Source organism: Salminus brasiliensis, chromosome 21, assembly GCF_030463535.1.
Source record: "Salminus brasiliensis chromosome 21, fSalBra1.hap2, whole genome shotgun sequence".
Classification (NCBI taxonomy): Eukaryota; Metazoa; Chordata; class Actinopteri; order Characiformes; family Bryconidae; genus Salminus; species Salminus brasiliensis.
The window spans coordinates 23867759-23887503 of NC_132898.1; the positions used below are offsets into that span (position 1 = coordinate 23867759).

Consider the following 19745-nt stretch of genomic DNA (forward strand, 5'->3'; position numbering starts at 1 on the left):
TTGCCTGCACGCATCTTAGCTTAGCATGATGGAGCTCAGCCAGGCTAATTTCTACTCCAAACTCTTCATCCAGGACACCAAGATCGCTTCCCTGGAGCGAAACATCCGTGACTTGGAGGACGAGATCCAGATGCTAAAGGCCAACGGCCTGTTGACCACCGAGGACCGCGAGGAGGAGATTAAACAGATGGAGGTGTACAAGAACCACTCCAAGTTCATGAAGACCAAGGTGGGGTTCCTTTATGCTATGCTAAAACTAGGGAGTTAAGTACATGTTTTTTGAAAATTGCATTTTTTAAAAAGCAAAAAGACAAACTTTAACATTAAGATTTTTGAAGTCCTTGTTGCCCATCTGAAACTAGATTTTTCTGTTTTTCCCATATCCATACTTTTTCTCTTTTAATTGAGTTAGATTGTGATAAAGTTCCCATACTTCCACTATAGTACAGTTTCTTCTCTTTTAATTGAGTTAGATTGTGATAAAGTTCCCATACTTCCACTATAGTAAGGTTTCTGCTGTTTTAATTGAGTTAGATTGGGATAAAGTTCCCATATTTCCACTATAGTACAGTTTCTTCTCTTTTAATTGAGTTAGATTGTGATACAGTTCCCATACTTCCACTATAGTACAGTTTCTTCTCTTTTAATTGAGTTAGATTGTGATACAGTTCCCATACTTCCACTATAGTACAGTTTCTTCTCTTTTAATTGAGTTAGATTGTGATACAGTACCCATACTTTCACTATAGTAAGGTTTCTGCTGTTTTAATTGAGTTAGATTGGGATACAGTTCCCATACTTCCACTATAGTACAGTTTCTCTGCACTTTTAATTGAGTTAGATTGGGATGCAGTTCCCATACTTCCACTATAGTACAGTTTCTTCTCTTTTAATTGAGTTAGATTGTGATAAAGTACCCATACTTCCACTATAGTACAGTTTCTTCTCTTTTAATTGAGTTAGATTGTGATAAAGTTCCCATACTTCCACTGTAGTACAGTTTCTTCTCTTTTAATTGAGTTAGATTGTGATAAAGTACCCATACTTCCACTATAGTACAGTTCCCTCTCTTTTAATTGAGTTAGATTGGCATACAGTACCCGTTTTTCACTATAGTACAGTATCTGCTCTTTTAATTGAGTTAGATTGGGATACAGTTCACATACCTCCACTATAGTACAGTTTCTCTGCACTTTTAATTGAGTTAGATTGTAATACAGTTCCCATACTTCCACTATAGTACAGTTTCTTCTCTTTTAATTGAGTTAGATTGTGATAAAGTTCCCATACTTCCACTGTAGTAAAGTTTCTTCTCTTTTAATTGAGTTAGATTGTGATAAAGTACCCATACTTCCACTATAGTACAGTTCCCTCTCTTTTAATTGAGTTAGATTGGCATACAGTACCCGTTTTTCACTATAGTACAGTATCTGCTCTTTTAATTGAGTTAGATTGGGATACAGTTCACATACCTCCACTATAGTACAGTTTCTCTGCACTTTTAATTGAGTTAGATTGTAATACAGTTCCCATACTTCCACTATAGTACAGTTTCTTCTCTTTTAATTGAGTTAGATTGGGATACAGTACCATACTTTCACTATAGTACAGTTTCTGCGGTTTTAATTGAGTTAGATTATGATAAAGTTCCCATACTTCCACTATAGTACAGTTTCCTCTCTTTTAATTGAGTTAGATTGGCATACAGTACTCATACATTCACTATAGTACAGTTTCTTCTCTTTTAATTGAGTTAGATTGGGATAAAGTACCATACTTTCACTATAGTACAGTTTCTGCTGTTTTAATTGAGTTAGATTGTGATGCAGTACCCATACTTGCACTATAGTGAAGTTTATCTGCTTTATTAATTGAGTTAGATTGTAATACAGTACTCATACATTACCTTTCTGCTTTTAATTGAGTTAGATTGTGATACAGAACTCATATATATAGTGTATAGTACAGTTTCTTCTCTTTTAATTGAGTTAGATTGGGATACAGTACCATACTTTCACTATAGTACAGTTTCTGCTGTTTTAATTGAGTTACATTATGATAAAGTTCCCATACTTCCACTGTAGTACAGTTTCCTCTCTTTTAATTGAGTTAGATTGGCATACAGTACTCATACATTCACTATAGTACAGTTTCTTCTCTTTTAATTGAGTTAGATTGGGATACAGTACCATACATTCACTATAGTACAGTTTCTGCTGTTTTAATTGAGTTAGATTGTGATGCAGTACCCATACTTGCACTATAGTGAAGTTTATCTGCTTTATTAATTGAGTTAGATTGTAATACAGTACTCATACATTACCTTTCTGCTTTTAATTGAGTTAGATTGTGATACAGAACTCATATATATAGTGTATAGTGCAGTTTCTGTTCATTTAATTGAGTTAGATTGGGATACAGTACCCAAACCTTCACTATAGCACAGTTTCTGCTCCTTTAATTGAGTTAGATTGTGATACAGTATCCATACGTTGACTATAGTACAGTTTCTGCTCTTTTATTAATTGAGTTGACGCAATGACTACATTTGAATTTCACTTGATTTTCCACCACTTTAATTGTATGATAGTGGTTTGGTGGAAACTACAGGGACTTCTGTACATGTTGGTGGGGCTATTCTCTGGTAATATTACAATAGTTTGTAAAAACACTTTTGTCCCACTTGTGTTTTAAGGGTTTAAGTAATTTTAACATGAGTAAAATATATTACACATCACATCAGTCCACAAATTACATAACATGTTATAATTTATTCATATGGAAATTATGCACATATGATTGAAGTAAACGTAAGACCTCACTGTATGGCCAGCAAAATCAAAGCATCTGCCAGTCTCTCTGTTGGTCTTTGTCTTACTCTGTCCCCACTGTGCCTCCGCCTGTTTGTCCTCCTGTGCAGGTGTCTCGTTTCTTTTCATCTAAATCTGAAGAGTTGTGTTGAAGTCTCTGGCAACAGAATGGAAAATATGTCAATTGCTTGATGCTAAAATGACAGTGTTATATTAAATGAATTTTGCATATATTCAAAAATTGTGTATCTCTAAAACAGCTATTTTACAGGAGAAGAAAAACCTTCTTTATAGAAGTCAAAATTAAACAATATTTTATGTCATTTTGGAGCATTTCTATTGTCCCATTCATAATGAATTCAGTTACAGTGTAAAGAACAACTATCATATTATATAAAAGGATATAATTGCTTATAATATCAATATTCCATATATAAATATAGTATTTATAATGTTTTTTTATTGGTTTACTTGATTTAAAGTTCAAAACAATGAGTAGATTATGTACCTAATCAATAATATAATGTCTAGCTAGAACTGTCCTGATTTTTTATCCATTACCTTAATACTGAGCATCCAATATAATCTTAGTGTTAATTAATATTTAAGTAAATTAGTCTCCTCCTCTCTGTTCTGAACATGCTGATCGGTTCTGGTTTGGAACCAAAGAAAGCAGTAATTCCAATAATGTCCATTAGTGGCACCTAGAGGCCACCAGAGGGTAGAAACACAGCGGTAAAAACAAAGCTTCGGAACTGGATCAGGCTTAATCCAGTGTAGCCATTAAAATAAGCCTGGATCAGCGCCAGACCCAATCCACTGGATTGGATTGGCTCGTCCCTGGTGACAGCGGTAGTGTTTTGTTAGTGTGTCAATCGATTATGTAATCAATAATCTTTACAGTGTCTGTTTAGTTCTGGAAAATTCTGATTTCCTGAAAGCTGATTGCTTCCCCTTATGAAATCACATCAGTTATTTGAGGAAAGTAAAAATGTCTTTTCCGATTGTTCAAATTGTGTGTGTGTTGGGGGTCTGGGGGTGATCCCCACTGCTCCTTGTGTGTTTACATCTAGTGTGAGCTCGTTGTGGAGTCATCAGGGAGTTTGTTACTACATTTTTAGCGTGCTGTTCATCAATCATACATAACAGTGCTGCATAATGAATGGGGAATAGAGGGATGAGGGATGGGAAGTGGAGGGGGGTGCTGCATATTTAATGAGTGCAGCTCACACTCTAATGGACAGCTAAGAAACTTCTTTCTTGTTGTGCAATTTGTCTGCTTTAATTTGTGGTTTTGCTCAAAGATCTAATCAAGAACAGATGCAGTGACTTAAACCCCACTGTTATTACTGTGCACTGAATTACAGCCCTGTTTAAATCAGATATGGAATCAAATGATTCAGGTTTATTTTGGACAGGCTTGAGTCTGAAGTTCTGACTTTCTCTTTGCTAACTGAGTCTTTATACACAATACTAATCTTACACACACACACATTCACATTCAGATCATAATAAAACATCTCCTGTTCTCCTTACAAACACTGATGTGGTCTGGATGAAGGTTTACACTGTGTTGTTCACTGTTTATTCCTCTCCCTCTCTATCTCATCTATCTCAGATCGATCAGTTGAAGCAGGAGTTGTCTAAGAAGGAGTCAGAATTGTTGGCTCTTCAGACAAAACTGGAAACTTTGAACAACCAGAACTCTGACTGTAAGCAGCACATAGAGGTGCTGAAAGAGTCACTGACGGCCAAAGAGCAGCGTGCTGCCATCCTGCAGACAGAGGTACCCCCCACTCTCACAAATACATGTTTTCTGGGATACCCATCAGTGCCTATCCCAAACCTTACCATACCCGTACTCATCCAAATACTCATACCCATCCATACCCATCAGTGCCTATCCCATACTCAGCTTTACCCATACTCATCCAAATAATCATACCCATCCATACCCATCAGTGCCTATCCCATACTCAGCTTTACCCATACTCATCCAAATACTCATACCCACCCATACCCATCAGTGCCTATCCCATACTCAGCTATACCCATACTCATCCAAATACTCATACCCACCCATACTCATCCGTGCCTTTGCCATACCCAGCCATGCCAGTACTCATCCCAATACCCATACTTATTCATACCCATCAGTGATTATGCCATACCCAGCCAATACCCATACCAATCAGTGAATATGCCATACCCAGCCAATACCCATACCGATCAGTGAATATGCCATACCCAGCCAATACCCATACCCATCAGTGATTATGCCATACCCAGCCAATACCCATACCAATCAGTGATTATGCCATACCCAGCCAATACCCATACCAATCAGTGAATATGCCATACCCAGCCAATACCCATACCGATCAGTGAATATGCCATACCCATGCTCACCCATCTATACCATCAGTGCCTATTCCATACCCAGGCATACTCATTCCAATACCAATACCCATCAGTCCCTATCTCATATCCAGCAATAATCATACTCATGCTCATACCCATTCCCATCGATATTAATATCCATCCATACTCATACCCATGATACCACCCAAACCTATTCCCATCCACACACAACTGTATCCATACCCATGTTTAACCATATCCATCTATACCCATCAGTACCTATCCACGTATCTGTACCCATATCTATCCATACCATCAATTTCCATACCCATTTATAGCCATACCCTTCTATACCATACATTCCAATACCCACATTCATTAATACTATTCCTTACTTACCAATTAATGCCGATTAACACCCATACCCATTGTTGCATAATTCACATTCATCCATACCCATCCATACCAATCAACGTCTAGACCCATTTACACAGATACCCATTCATACCCATCCATACAGATACTCATCTATACCTCTTCATACCCATACTTTTACCTAAAAATACATAGCCTTGCCTACAAACCATCTCAATAACCGTTCATCATCATGCTTACACGGAGACTGACTATGGACCTACTGTGTCCTGCAGGTGGACGCTCTGCGTCTGCGTCTGGAGGAGAAGGAGTCCTTTCTCAACAAGAAGAGCAAGCAGCTACAGGACCTGACGGAGGAGAAAGGAACGCTAGCTGGAGAGATCCGTGACATGAAGGATATGCTGGAGGTCAAAGAGCGCAAGATCAACGTCCTGCAGAAGAAAGTAGGTCATGCTGGAGGGTAGTAGGAGTATAATTGGAGAATGAACCTTTATTCACATAGTGATGCAGCTCAGAGTGGGTTAAATTAGCCTATAAGTCAGGATATAAAGTAAAGATATATATTTGCACTAAAAAGGGGCGGAGCCAGTGATATTGGTGTTTTTGGGTGCACTGTTGTTTTTTGATGTTCTGAGTGGGTGTGTGTCAGGGGCTGAAGGCTTTAATGTATTTCTGCTTCAGTAGCTGCTGCCAGATCTATAAATACACCAGCAGTGTCACTCTCAATCCCCCTCTACATCCCTCCATTGCTCTTACTGTTCCTTCCTGCTCAGCCCCACCCTCTTACTCATCTTACTTCATGTCTCTCTGTCTTTTTTTTATTCTGTCTTTCTGTCTCTCTCCCTTTTAACATGTCCTCTCTTTCTTTGAACCTGTCTGCATCCTCTTCTTTCTCTTATTCTCACTGTTCTCATCTTCTTCTTCTCATCCTCTCTTTCTTTACCCTCTCACTCACTTCCACTCTCTTCCATTCACTCACTCCCTTATTCATCCACCCCCTCTGTTTCTACCACTCTATTAGAACACACCTCACTGAGTCCATAAACCCTTTTTGATGTTTTTCACTGGCTGTGAAACACACACACACACACATACACTCATACACACACAAACTCTAGCCTCTCTAGCCTCACTTGACCTTTGACCCCAGAGCTCTGTGTGATAAAGTGCATATCAGTAGCATTCTTCCTCTTCAGCTGTAGCTGATGTTTAGCTGTTGTCCACAATGACAGAGAGCAGCTTTATCTTGTATTAATTCAATGGTTTATCACAGAGAATCTAGTAGGACAGTCCAGGAGACGTCTGCTTATAGTGAACATAGTGAACAACTGCAGTAGCAATCTTCAGACTCATTTCCTCATTTCTAGTTTCATCCACAACCTCATCTTTAGCCTCATGCTGATCCTCAGCCTTTTCCTCAACCTCACATCTGCCTTATTCTCACCCTTATCCTCAACCTCAGTCTCATCCTCACCCTCAAACTCTCACCCTCAGCCTCAAACCACATTTTTGTCCTGAGTCTTACCCTCAACCTCTTCTTTTGCCTCATGCTCATCCTCAGACTTATCCTCAACCTCACCATCTGCTTTATTCTCACCCTTGTGTTCACCTTCAAAGTCGATCTTATGTTCACCCTGAGTCTTATCCTCAATCTCATCCTCAGCCTCATGCTCATCCTCATCCTTATTCTTAACCTTATCCTCAATCTCAGCCTCATCCTCACCCTCAAACTCAACCACATTTTTGTCCTGAGTCTTATCCTCAACCTCATCCTCAGCCTCATGCGCTCCCTCAGTTCTATGCTCAATCTCATCCTCTCGTCCTTAACCTCATCCTCATCTTCATAGTCAGTCCTCACACAGATAACATTAAAATGCTAGTATGAAACCTAAAGTTTTTTTTAATGAGAACACAGAATGTTTAGTTGTTTGTACTTGTGCTTATAAAAGCTATTAAAACTAACTAAACTGACTTCTAAACTATGATAAAACTTTGGAAGAACACATGGATGTAGACCAAGAATCTTACTCTCTGTCTCTTTCTCGCTCAGATCGAGAACCTGCAGGAACAGTTGCGGGATAAGGATAAGCAGTTGGGGAACCTAAAGGACAGAGTGAAGTCTCTACAGACGGACTCTACCAACACAGATACAGCATTAGCCACACTGGAGGAAGCCCTGTCCGAGAAGGTAAACCACAGTTCAAACCACAGGAGGTTCTCAGTAAACAGCAGTATGAATTACTCGCTAAACAGCAGTATGAATTACTCTGTAAACAACAGTATGAATTACTTTTTTGCAAAACTCCAGTAAGAATAATTGATAAGCAGCAGTATGAATTACTCTGCATCTTCTGTGTGAAGTTGTTATAAAAGTCCAGTAGGAATCACTTGATAGACAGCAGTATGAATTACTCTGCATCTGTTAAAAATAACCAGGATGACAGGATGCAGATGAAAGTGAATAATGTGCATAAAGAAGCTTTCAGGAGGCCGTTTGACAGCTCAGCAGCTCTTTCAGCTGTGAGGGAGTTTCTTTGAGAGGAGTGAATAACGGTTCCCTCTTGGTTTCTGAGAGATGATATGCATACGAACATAATAACTCTTTACAGCGCTCTGCATGCTGGAGGAAATGATCCGCAACACCGCAGCTTTCAGAAGAAACGCTGAGCTTTTCTGTTTTATATTCAGAACTGTTACAGGAAGATATGGAAGCATGACGGACGGAGGAGGGTATATTATACATCTTTAAAAATAAAATCTAATAACAATAAATCAGCTGTAGTCTGTTAGCCTCTTTTCTTCTCTGTTTGGATCTTGTTGTGTAAAATAAAACACTGCAGCTCCAGAGTGAGAGGAGTGATCTACAGGAAAGCAGTCCAGGAGCTGAACCAACACAACACCATCAACTCAAAACAACATGATGTAGCTTTGTATATTAAAACAGTAGTTTCAGAATTGTGTTGATGCTCCACTGACTGTAATAGGGAGAATTGCGTCTCTCTCATTCCCTCTCTCCAGCACTGTGTAACGATTCGTAACCCAAGTCATATTAGTGTAAAACCTTGTAATATTACCCTACCGCCTCAGTCCACATACTTCTGTCACTTCAGGTGCTGCTTCTGTATCACGCCGCTTGTCAACAAGCGCTCTTGTTCAGCTGTCCCTGAGGTTCCCTTTGTTGAAGGGCCCTATTTTAGCAATTTGCACTGCACAGCTTGATGTGTCAATGTGTCTTTGCTATCGTTACAACGGGAAAGGACATCTTGCCTGGCTCAAAATGTGCAAAAGGCATGTACTAAGTCTCTTAATCAGTCATAGGTGTGTTTTGGGCAATCAGCGTGTCACTTGCCATTCCTTTTAAGAGCCGGGTGCAGTCTGAATTTATTGCTATTTCAGCGGTGCAGCTAACTTATGCCGTGATGCTCCCCACCTGCGAACCTGGGGCGGGAGAAGACCACCAATGTAGACCTGCTGTCACTGCCAAAATAGCAATGGACGTCTGACTGCTGATGTCGGCCACCGCGCCCATCGGTGTAGATATAATCGCAAGCAGCGCTGCTGTTTAAACGACGCAGGCGTGAAAATGTTGCCGGGGTGTAAGATAGCAACGAGCATCGCGATGCCTTGGGCAGGGTGTAAGGGTCTGAGACCGTGAATTACAGTGAATTATATATCCTGGCTGCAGGGGGAGGCCACGAGCAGAAAATATCAGTTCTCATGACATATAATGCCGCTTCAAACCCAAATCAGCAGATATTAATAACATGCTAATAATGAATGGATGTTAAAACTTGTTAATAATTAAAATATGAGTATAAGTGTGAATACTGTTGTGTTTCAGGAGCGCATTATTGAGCGTCTGAAGGAGCAGAGAGAGAGGGAGGACAGAGAGAGAATGGATGAGCTGGAGTCCTATAAGAAAGAGAATAAAGACCTAAAGGAAAAAGTGAGCTCTCTGCAGGTGGAGCTCACAGAGAAGGAGGTAAGTGTGTGTGTGTGTGTGTGTACGTTTGAGTGAATATGTGTATGCAGTGTACAAATTCTACAAGTTCTACATTACAGTCTGTGTATATACTTCATATATATGTGTGTGTGTGTGTGTGTGTGTTTGTGTGTGTATAGGTTCAGGTGTGTTCTGTATGTGCCCCAATGTGTCTGTGGATCTATATGTGTAAATGTGTTTGTATGTACTGTATGTCTTCATATGTTAGTGTAATTCTGTGTATGTTCTCATATGTGTGTGTGTGTGCTCATATGTAACCATATATGTGTCCTCTTATGTAACTGTGTGTGTGTCATTTTGTGTGTGTGTGTGTGTGTGTGTGTCTTTATATGTAACTTTATATGTGTCCTCATGTGTAACTATGTGTGTGTGTCCTTATGAGTCTATATCTATGTCAGTGTGTGTTTGGTGTGTGTGTCCATGTGTGTGTCAGTCTGTGTTTGTCAGTGTGTGTTGGATGCGTGTCTGTGTGTAGTTGTGTGTGTGACGTTCTCCTAGTGTCCAATCTGTCAGCTCTGATTCTATCCTTCAGTCGTTTCTCTATCTGTCTGTCTCTCTCTTCTCCTCTCCCTCCTCTCCTGTCTCTCTGTCTTTCTCTCTCGCGCTGTCTCTCTCCAGTCCAGTCTAATAGATCTGAAAGAGCATGCCTCTTCCCTGGCCTCATCCGGCCTTAAGAAAGACTCCAAGCTCAAATCTCTGGAGATCGCCATCGAGCAGAAGAAAGAAGAGTGCAGTAAGCTGGAGACGCAGCTGCAGAAGGTACAGCAGTTTAGCTCCGCCCATTCAGCTTACAGCAGTCTAGCCCTCTTTAGCCTACAGCAGTTTACCCCGCAGTTTACCCTGCAGTTTACCCTGCAGTTTACCCTGCAGTTTACCCTGCAGTTTACCCTGCCTCTTTAGCCTACAGCAGTTTACCCCGCAGTTTACCCTGCAGTTTATCCTGCAGTTTACTCTGCAGTTTACTCTGCAGTTTACCCTGCCTCTTTAGCCTACAGCAGTGTACCCTGCAGTTTACCCTGCAGTTTACCCTGCCCTCTTTAACCTACAGCAGTTTACCCTGCAGTTTACCCTGCCTCTTTAGCCTACAGCAGTTTACCCTGCAGTTTACCCTGCAGTTTACCCTGCCCTCTTTAACCTACAGCAGTTTACCCTGCAGTTTACCCTGCCTCTTTAGCCTACAGCAGTTTACCCTGCAGTTTACCCTGCCCTCTTTAACCTACAGCAGTTTACCCTGCCTCTTTAGCCTACAGCAGTTTACCCTGCCTCTTTAGCCTACAGCAGTTTACCCTGCCTCTTTAACCTACAACAGTTTACCCTGCCCTCTTTAGCCTACAACAGTTTACCCTGCCCTCTTTAACCTACTGCAGTTTACCCTGCCTCTTTAGCCTCTTTAGCCCCTCCCATTGAGCCTGTAGCAGTTTAGCCCTGCCCATTAGGTCTTTAACAGTTTAGCTCCACCTATTTAGCCTACAGGATTTTAGATCTACCCATTCAGCTTACAGCAGTCTGTCCCTGTCCCTTTAGCCTATAGCAGTTTTGCCCTGCCTCTTCAGCCTATAGAAAATTACCCCCTCCCATTCAGCCTATAGCAGTTTAGCCCTGCCTATTAGGTCTTCAGCAGTTTAGCCCCACTCATTTAGCCTACAGCAGTTTAGCCCTGCCTCTTAGCCTATAGCACTTTAGCCCTGCCTCTTCAGCCTAAAGCAGTCTAGCCCTGCCCCTGTAGCCTATAGCATTTTAGCCCTGCCACTTTAGCCTATAGCAGTTTAGCCCTGCCTATTAGGTCTTCAGCAGTTTAGCGTCATTCATTTAGTCTATAGCAGTTTTGTCATGTCTCTTCAGCCTAAAGCAGTCTAGCCCTGTCCCATGAGTCTATAGCACTTTAGCCCTGCCTCTTCAGCCTTTAGCACTTTAGCCCTGCCTATTAGATCTTCACCAGTTTAGCCCCACTCATTCAGCCTACAGTAGTTTAGCCCCACCCAATTATGGTACACAGGTGTTTAGCCTCACCCATTTAGCCCACAACAATTTAGCCAACCTGTTCAGCCTAGAGCAGTCTGGTCCCACCCATTTAGCCTACAGAGGTTTAGCCCCAAGCATCTCAGTGAATCAGAACATGCATTCATTAGTGTTACACCTTTCTCTTTGTGCAGAAGGCCCACGAGGCGGAGGTCCAGCAGGGTTCTCGGGGGAACCCAGATTATGTGGACCGAGTGAAGCTTCTTGAGAAGGAGGTGACATTCTACAAGGAGGAGTCCAACAAATCCCAGACAGAGGTGGAGAGACTGCTGGAGATCTTGCGGGAGGTGGAGACGGAGAAAAACGACAAGGACAAGAAGATCGCCGAGCTGGAAAGGTGAGGGCAGTCACTTTACCACAGCATTGTGTATCATATTTTTTATGTTCAACACTTTGATATACTGTGTTACTATGCATTTTTATCAGCCATAACATTAAAACCAGAATAACACAATATTTTGTTACCCTAGAAATTTTGGTTATCTATTCTTTACTGAAGTAATTACATTTCAAAGACTTTTTACTTCTACTTTCACACAATTATCTTTACTTTCTACTCCTTACATTTTAAAAATAGCCTTGTTACTATTTAATTTCTGTTTGTTTTTTTATTCCGTCTTGTTATCGTTGAAAAAAAAAAAAACCTATCCAGATTAACCGCGCCATTCGGAAACATACCATTCCTATCATTCTGACACCCTATTGGTTTGTAAGCGATCCATCGCACTTGCACACGTCAAGTCACACTCCAGCAAGGACACAGCAGATGTATGTAGTCTAGTATGAAGATGTCCGTGGTAGAGACTCAAGAGAACTCGAGTAAAATGTCCCAAATAAGCCCCACATTTACATTCCAATAGAGCTTATTGATCCCATGCCTCTGAAGTTGGACTTTTTGTACCATTACAATACTTATAGACAACTACTCATCATATTTTCCCCTCCCTGAAACACATGTTAATGCTCAGTAGTAAACATAAATGCTCCTTTAACATATCTGTCATGGTGTGCTAGGCCAGACACAGAGGGATGAACACTCGCAGAGATGGATTCCAATGCAAGGACGTTTATTCAAACAAACAAACATAAAAGACCATGAGTATGAAAAACATGAGCAGGAATGAGAAGGGAATAACGTGAGCAAAACCAAAACGTGACAACACAAAGGGCGAACATAACAGACCTGGGACTGGGAGGAGTTAGGAGCTGAGCGGGCACTAGAGCAGTGCTCAATAACAAGACAAGGAGAGCTGGGGAACCAGCAGCTAGACAAACTGCAAGACTGACCTAACCTGGATGGCAGTGTGCTGCTGCGAGCGCGGGGCGCCTCTGCTGGGATTTGGGTAGTTCGAGACAGAGGGGCTGACAATATCAGATATTACTAAAATGCATTGATTTTCAATGGGTAGATATGCAGCTGAAACAGGTAGCCTAGTGAATCCCAACATTTTCAACATTAACATTTTAATATAACATTATAGTCATGATGGCTTGTAGAACAATGTTTAGGGGAGGTGGGGTAGTGCACTATAGGCCCCTGTGGCGCGGCCTAAGCTTCTAAGCTTCTAAGGCATCTATCAAGGGGTGGATATGTTAGTGAGCAAGTGAACAGTCAGTTCTTTAAGGTGATGTGTTGGAAACAGGAAAAATGGGCAAGCGTAAGAATCTGTGACACTTTTACAAGAACCAAACTGTGATGGCTAGACAATTGGTGGGCCCAGTATGCAGTGGTAAGTGCCTACCAAAAGGGGAACCCAAGAGGAACCACAGGACACCTTCAGAGGTCTTGTGGAATCCCCTCCTCTATGCCTGACAGCTGTTTTAGGGGTATGAGGGGGGCCTACACAATACACAATCACACAGGTGGGTTTAATGTTATGGCCGTTTGATATAAATACATATCAGAGCCAGGTTTTCTGAATGCAAGCTAGTCTTTATCGTTCATGTTGTTACTTTAACCAGTGTTATATGAATTCATTCCTCAGTTTTAGTGGTCTATCCTTTTATTTTATTGCTGAGGTTCCACACCGCTTCTAGATGTGCTCTGTGAGTAACCCTGGTCAAGTCATCGGTCACTCAGTGTGCGAAAAGCAAGACAGCAAGTAATGGCAGCTTCACAGAGAGAGCAAGGTCCTCTCTCAAGCTCAGTGGTGGCCCCTGCTGCTCATGAACTGTCATTAAGTTTCTCTGTTGCCCTGTTTGAGCTTCCAGTGTCTGATTAACTCTGTTTCTGTTCTTTCTGTCGACTTGCTCTTTCTTTTTCCTTCTTTCTTACTTTTTCTCAATCCCTCCTTTTCCTTTTTCTACTTTCCTTGGTCATTGGTCCACCTCTTTCCCTTTTTCTGCTCATATTATCTTATAATTTCCTTTGTTTTTACACTTTCTTTCTGTTTTACTGTTTCTTTCTTTATACCTTCATTCTGCTTCTTCTAAAATATTTTCCCCATCTCTTTCCCTCACTCGCGTTCTCCTTTTCCATGATATGTCACTCTCTTAATCTTACAACGCCTAAAATTTCCATTTCTTCCCCTTCTGTCCATCATCTCTGCACATTTCTATCTTCACCTGGTTCTGCTGTCCCCTCACTGTGCTCCAACCTTACCACACCATACTGATCACCCCCAAACATAACCACGACCACCCTGCCCTGGTCCAGCCCACCTGCCCCTTTGCCCCGCCCCACACCCCGCCCTGGGGGCAGAGCCCCAGCTGACCCGCCCCCTTCCGTTTCCAACGCCCCCCAGCAGATTGGGGGCATGATGTGGGACTTCCTGGGAAAGTGAGTGCTCTGCCCAGCTCACGGCTCACCGCTCAGCTGCACCCGCCTGCTGCCCGCTAGGGTTGCCCCCAAGTAATGACTGCCTTTGTTGACCAAAATGTCTGATTGTTGACTAAAAGCTGTCTGATAACCCCTATCCAAAGCTTCAAAAAGTGCCAAATGAGAAATGCAAATGCAAGTCCAAATGCATGATGTAAATGAAAAAAAATGTATTCGACTAGGATATTTCAAATGTCCTTTATTTTGTGTTTCTCTGGACTGAAATCACCCCACAGTAATTACTGCCAGGCTATAAAAACTGAACACACTGCAGATTCATACTGGACTGAGATTCTTACTGGACTGAAATCACCCCACAGTTATTACCGTAAGTCTACAGTACTATATATTATTACTATTACTACTATGTATTATTATTATTATTATTATTATTATTATATATTATTACTACTATAATTATTACTGCTTTTAGTTTTTGTTATTGTCAGGCTATAAAAGCGAAACACACTGCAGATTCATACTGGACTGAGATCACCCCACAGTTATTATTGTTAAATTGCACTGACAAGACTTTAGACGCTGCAGATTCATACTAAATTAATATGATTTAAACATCACAGTTATTACTATGAGAAACAAATACAGATACAACACCCATACTGGAGTTTACCAAAAGCATTATCAAGTAGCCAGACTGGAAAGAAAAAACAGATTGCAATTTCATACATTGGATTAATATCACTTCACAATTATAACTTCCAAATTAAAAAAATTACATATGCTGCAACTTCATACTGGATTAAAATGACTCCAGTTTTACTGCAGATTGTAAAAACTCCACACACTGCAGATTCATACTGGATTAAAATGACTCCACAGTTATAACTCCTATGTTATCTAATCCAGATCCTTCACAGTTTTAGTCGACAAAGAATGTTCTGACAGGTTAGTCAACATGTTGACTTAGAGGGGGCAGCCCTACTGTCCGTCTGTTTGTTTCTTTGTAAGCATATCTGTCTGTCTGTCTGTCTGTCTGTCTGTCTGTCTGTCTGCATGTTGCCAGACTGTCTGTCTCTTCCTGTTCACCTGCCTGTTTGCTTGCTTACTGTCTGCCTGTCTGGCTCTTACTGTTTGCTGAAATGCATGCGGCAGTGTATGCGGGAGTGTATGCGTGAGTGTATGCGTGAGTGTATGTAAGAGTGAATGTGTGCTTTAATGTAATTGCTGCTGTATCACACTACATCTGCTGGCAGCTCTCAGTCGTCTGCAGATCAGGCAGATGATCTTCACCACTGATGAGATTGAAAAGTGGTGCTTCTTGTTCATGCCATTAGGAACAGTGATGGTCTGGCAGTTGTGTGTGACTGACAGCTGTGTTTTGACTGCTTTGACTGTTTTGACCGCTGGTGATGGTGATGCTGTGACATCTGCATGTGGTTTTGGTTTCCCTCGGTTAAGCAGTGTGAAATGTGTTTTCTGTGTTGTAGATTATTTTAATGAGTTCTCTTTATATGTCAATCCAGATACTTCACATTAGCCCAATAGCTCTCTTTCCATGTTTAGATATTCTTTGGGCATCTGTGTGGACATATGATACACTTATTTTCCAGTGTTCTGGTTTTCCTGTTGTTGTGGGTGTGAGTTTGTGGTGTTCATTTTTGGCATGTAGTGAAAAACTGCTAAAGACACACCAAGATTGATTAGGACTGATTGGATCAAAATGACAGAAAATACTACTGTGCTATTTTCAACGTTCAATTAATACCTTAATTTAAAGGGCTCATATCATTTGAAATCTAATGTCCCTCACTTAAAAAAACCCTTAACCGCTTAAAAAAGCCTATAGCCGCTGGCAGACAGAAAGTGTTATTACAAACCTCTATTACTAAAGAACAGCTCCACCAGTTTGTACAGATGTCCCTGTAGTTACTGAGTAACACACCTCAGTGTGCAGTAAGCCTGTCTGTGGTAAGGGGTTCAACACTGTAAACACTGTTGAAGAGTAAACGGTTTAGTTTATACAGTCTGTTTAATGGAAATTAAGCTGAAAATCAGCCTGTTGTAAACTCACTGTTTTAGTAATGTCAAAGATAAGGGGGTTTGGATTTTGGGTTGGAGGTGAGGAAAAATCTCTGTAGTTTTTCTTCTGTTAAACATGGTGGCGGGTGTGTTCTGAAATCTGCAGGGCGATTTAGAAGACAGAGCATTTTCTGCTACTCAGAAAGCGTATTCCGATCTCTTTGTTTTTTTGATGTCATAAAAATATCGCCACCCATTAGGAGTGTTTCAGCCTGGACTGTTGAATGCAGGGCCAGTAAGAGGAAAGGCTGTATTACATAAACATTTTAATTGAATTTAAATGGTTGAGTAAAAATTTATTATGCCTGTTTGTTCATAAACCCACACTACTGCTATTAGCAGATCAAAAGCTAGAATATGGGCTCTTTAAATGTAGTACAGTTTCACATTTGAAAGTGGTGGCGCACTTCTTGTTAAAGCGACACCAGTCTTTAAATGAGCATGATTTGGGTCTTGGTGTGTTTTAACCAGCCTTGCTTTTGCTGTCATGTTTCCCTCCTGTCACGCGTTTCATTTTTACGTCCACTTTACGTCTGGCCGCTTACAGACGTTTTTAAACCCAACACAATACAAGCAAACCTCCTACTGTCCTACAGTTTCAGTCCTACTACAGAAGCGTCTACACTATATTAATGTATTTATGAGACAAAAACACCTGTTTTATTTAGATTTTATGATTTATATATCTATGTATAATGTTATCTATCAACATAAATGCAAATACTGTATCGGTCTATGTACATACACACATCTACCATACTGTGCAAAAGTCAGAGCACCCATTATTATTTTTTCCATTTTCACTGTCAGTAAAGCATAAACGTATATATTTACATTACAAAGAACACAGACATTTCAACAACTAAATCTAATTTCGCATGTTTGAGTGTTTAAAGCATCCACCTTTACCCTTATTACAGCTTTTTTAGGAGACTTACTTTCAGTGTTCCTGCAGAAATATGTTAAACATGGTGGTGGGAGTATTCTGAAATCTGCAGGGAGATATTTCCGCACCTCCTGTTCAAGATCCAAGGCATACCACCTCATCTGTTAAACATGGTGATGGGAGTGTTCTGACATCTACAGGGCTATTTTTTCACACCTTCAAAATCTGTCCTAGCCATCTGCTTCTTTCTGCTTTTCACCACCCAGGTAATCTTGAACACATTGAATGATGTTAAGTTCTGGACTCTGGGGTTGTCAGGCTGTTGCTCTGAGAGCAGAAGCAGCTTCTTTGTTTATTTTTTTTCTGTTTGCTTTTCTCAATAGGAGCTTCTTGATCAGCTCTACATCCTTTTAGAGCCACAATGTTGAGTCTGAGTCTTCTCACAGTGAAAAGATGGACACAAGATCTAAAGAACGAGTGGAGCTTGATGCTCTCTCTTTTGCACGTATTGGCAAATTTGACTGAACGTTAGATAACAGAAGGGTGATGTCTGACTTTTGCACAGTACCTTCTATTGCCCAAGAGATGTTTGAAATGTAACATATGCTAATGTTTAATCAGATTTTATTCTGGACTATTTGATTGGTCCATTCAGCAGCTGTTGTTTTAATGTTGTGTAAATGCACAGCAAAGAGTCAGAAATATCAATTTATTCCTTAAATCAACAGGAAGCTACAAATTGTATGGGTAGAAAGTAATAAAACTATATTTAATACACACACACACACACACACACAAACAGTGCTGTATGTTGGCTATCAGTTCTGTGTGAGAGTGTTTCTAAGTAGCAACATCCTCTTCATGCTTCCTGAGCGTCCATTTCTCATGCATTCTCTCCTCTCCTGGCCAATCAGACCTATTTGCTCCACCCCTTTCCCCTCCCCTTTCCAGCCTCTATGCACCCTCCTCTGTCCCTCCCTTTCACTTGTCACTGAATGGCTCCTCCCCCCCCAGTCTGCAGCATTAAAAGAATATGCCAGCCAAAAATGCTAACATTGCTGACAATGAATAGCAAGGATAAGCAGTTTCACAGTGTGATTGATGTGTTCCATAGCGCCACCTGGGGCCAAGCCAAGCTGAAGTATCGAGAAAATGCTTCCCATCTCAATAAACAGCCGTTGTGTAACATTAGGAGCAGCTCTGGTTTGTGTGTTTCAGCTGCACTGGTTTGTTTTTAGTATGTTGGTTGGTTCATTGCTGACAATGTTGTTTTTATTTCCTACCCAAATACTGTAATAGAGCCTATTGGTCATTTCACAGTGCTGGATGGTTTTATATAGCCCGTGCCGGAATAGTGGCAGGTCATCAGATCTTCGTAATCCCCAAACAATATTACCAGGTGTAGCTACTGAACTACAAGGTCACATAACCCAGTTTCTGATTAATCTTGAAGAAAATCTTTAGCTTTTTAGCTACAGAGCCATGCTATTTCATAACCAACCAGCATCAGCCTAGCCAACATGGGCAAGGTGGGTTCCAGGTGGGTATGGGCTCGTACGCGCGTTTTTACTGGGATCAAGTTGGACTTCCCAAATGGGCCCAGTCATTAGAGCCCAGCTTAATCACACATGGATCCCATCTAGACCCTGTATGCAGTGTTCAACTCAGATGGGGCTCATGTTTAACCCCTCCTGCTCCCCTCACTGACCCTGGTGGGCATATGATCTATATGTGGGGCCAACATGGAACCTGAGAACAAAACTTTCTGGTTTGCAGTTGCACGTCCCATACAGGCCCTACATGGACATGGTAGCTGGGAAGTAACATTGTATCTCTTGTTTGCCACATTGGCATATTAACAGCTAGCAAGCATATAATTAGCATTCTATGTTGTTAGCAAGTTTTTAGCTCGTGATGGTTGTAAGTTTGTAACTTAAAATGTAATACACAGGAGTTTATAATCTGTAGTTAGCGCCAACTAAACTAATCATGGCATGTTAAGAAAAGGTTAACACTGTTTTTCAGTTCACTAGCTTTCGCTACTGTTTTACAGAAGTGTCTGTAAGGAAGCATGTATAATCGTAGTCCATGTTATGGGGTACACTAAATTCAGTGTTCACCAAAATATGGGTTGATTGACCAACCCTAGCATGTGTTTTGTCCCACTTGCTACTTAGCCAAGAGGTTTAAAACTTACAACTTCTCTTCAGCGCTTTTTAAAATGTTGTTTATTGTTTAGTTCATTTGGGAAATAGTTGTTTTTCATTTATTTCCTGTGAGTTTTTTACTTTTAGTTTTTTAATTACTGTGCTAGTCTGTTTGTTTAATAGTTAATTAATTAATTACAAGCCTGGTTCTTCACACCTAAAGAAAACCAGTGAGAGCATGTTTAGCATTTTGCAGCTGAGGATCTGCTAACTGCTCCATTCTTTG

At 40.8% G+C, this 19745-nt stretch overlaps 1 protein-coding gene across 6 annotated transcripts in view; it reads left to right on the plus strand.

The window, feature by feature from the left end:
- erc2 (ELKS/RAB6-interacting/CAST family member 2) overlaps positions 1–19745 on the plus strand; it is a 66817-nt gene that overhangs the window by 41306 nt on the left and 5766 nt on the right. For 4 of the 6 annotated variants that reach the window (XM_072665558.1, XM_072665559.1, XM_072665560.1 and 1 more), the window contains 7 exons: positions 74–229; positions 4429–4596; positions 5822–5989; positions 7597–7734; positions 9388–9528; positions 10168–10308; positions 11703–11905. In XM_072665558.1, coding sequence (XP_072521659.1) covers positions 74–229; positions 4429–4596; positions 5822–5989; positions 7597–7734; positions 9388–9528; positions 10168–10308; positions 11703–11905 — 1115 coding nt within the window. The remainder of the gene's footprint in view (positions 1–73; positions 230–4428; positions 4597–5821; positions 5990–7596; positions 7735–9387; positions 9529–10167; positions 10309–11702; positions 11906–19745) is intronic. The other 2 variants (XM_072665561.1, XM_072665562.1) reach the window with 2 other exon arrangements.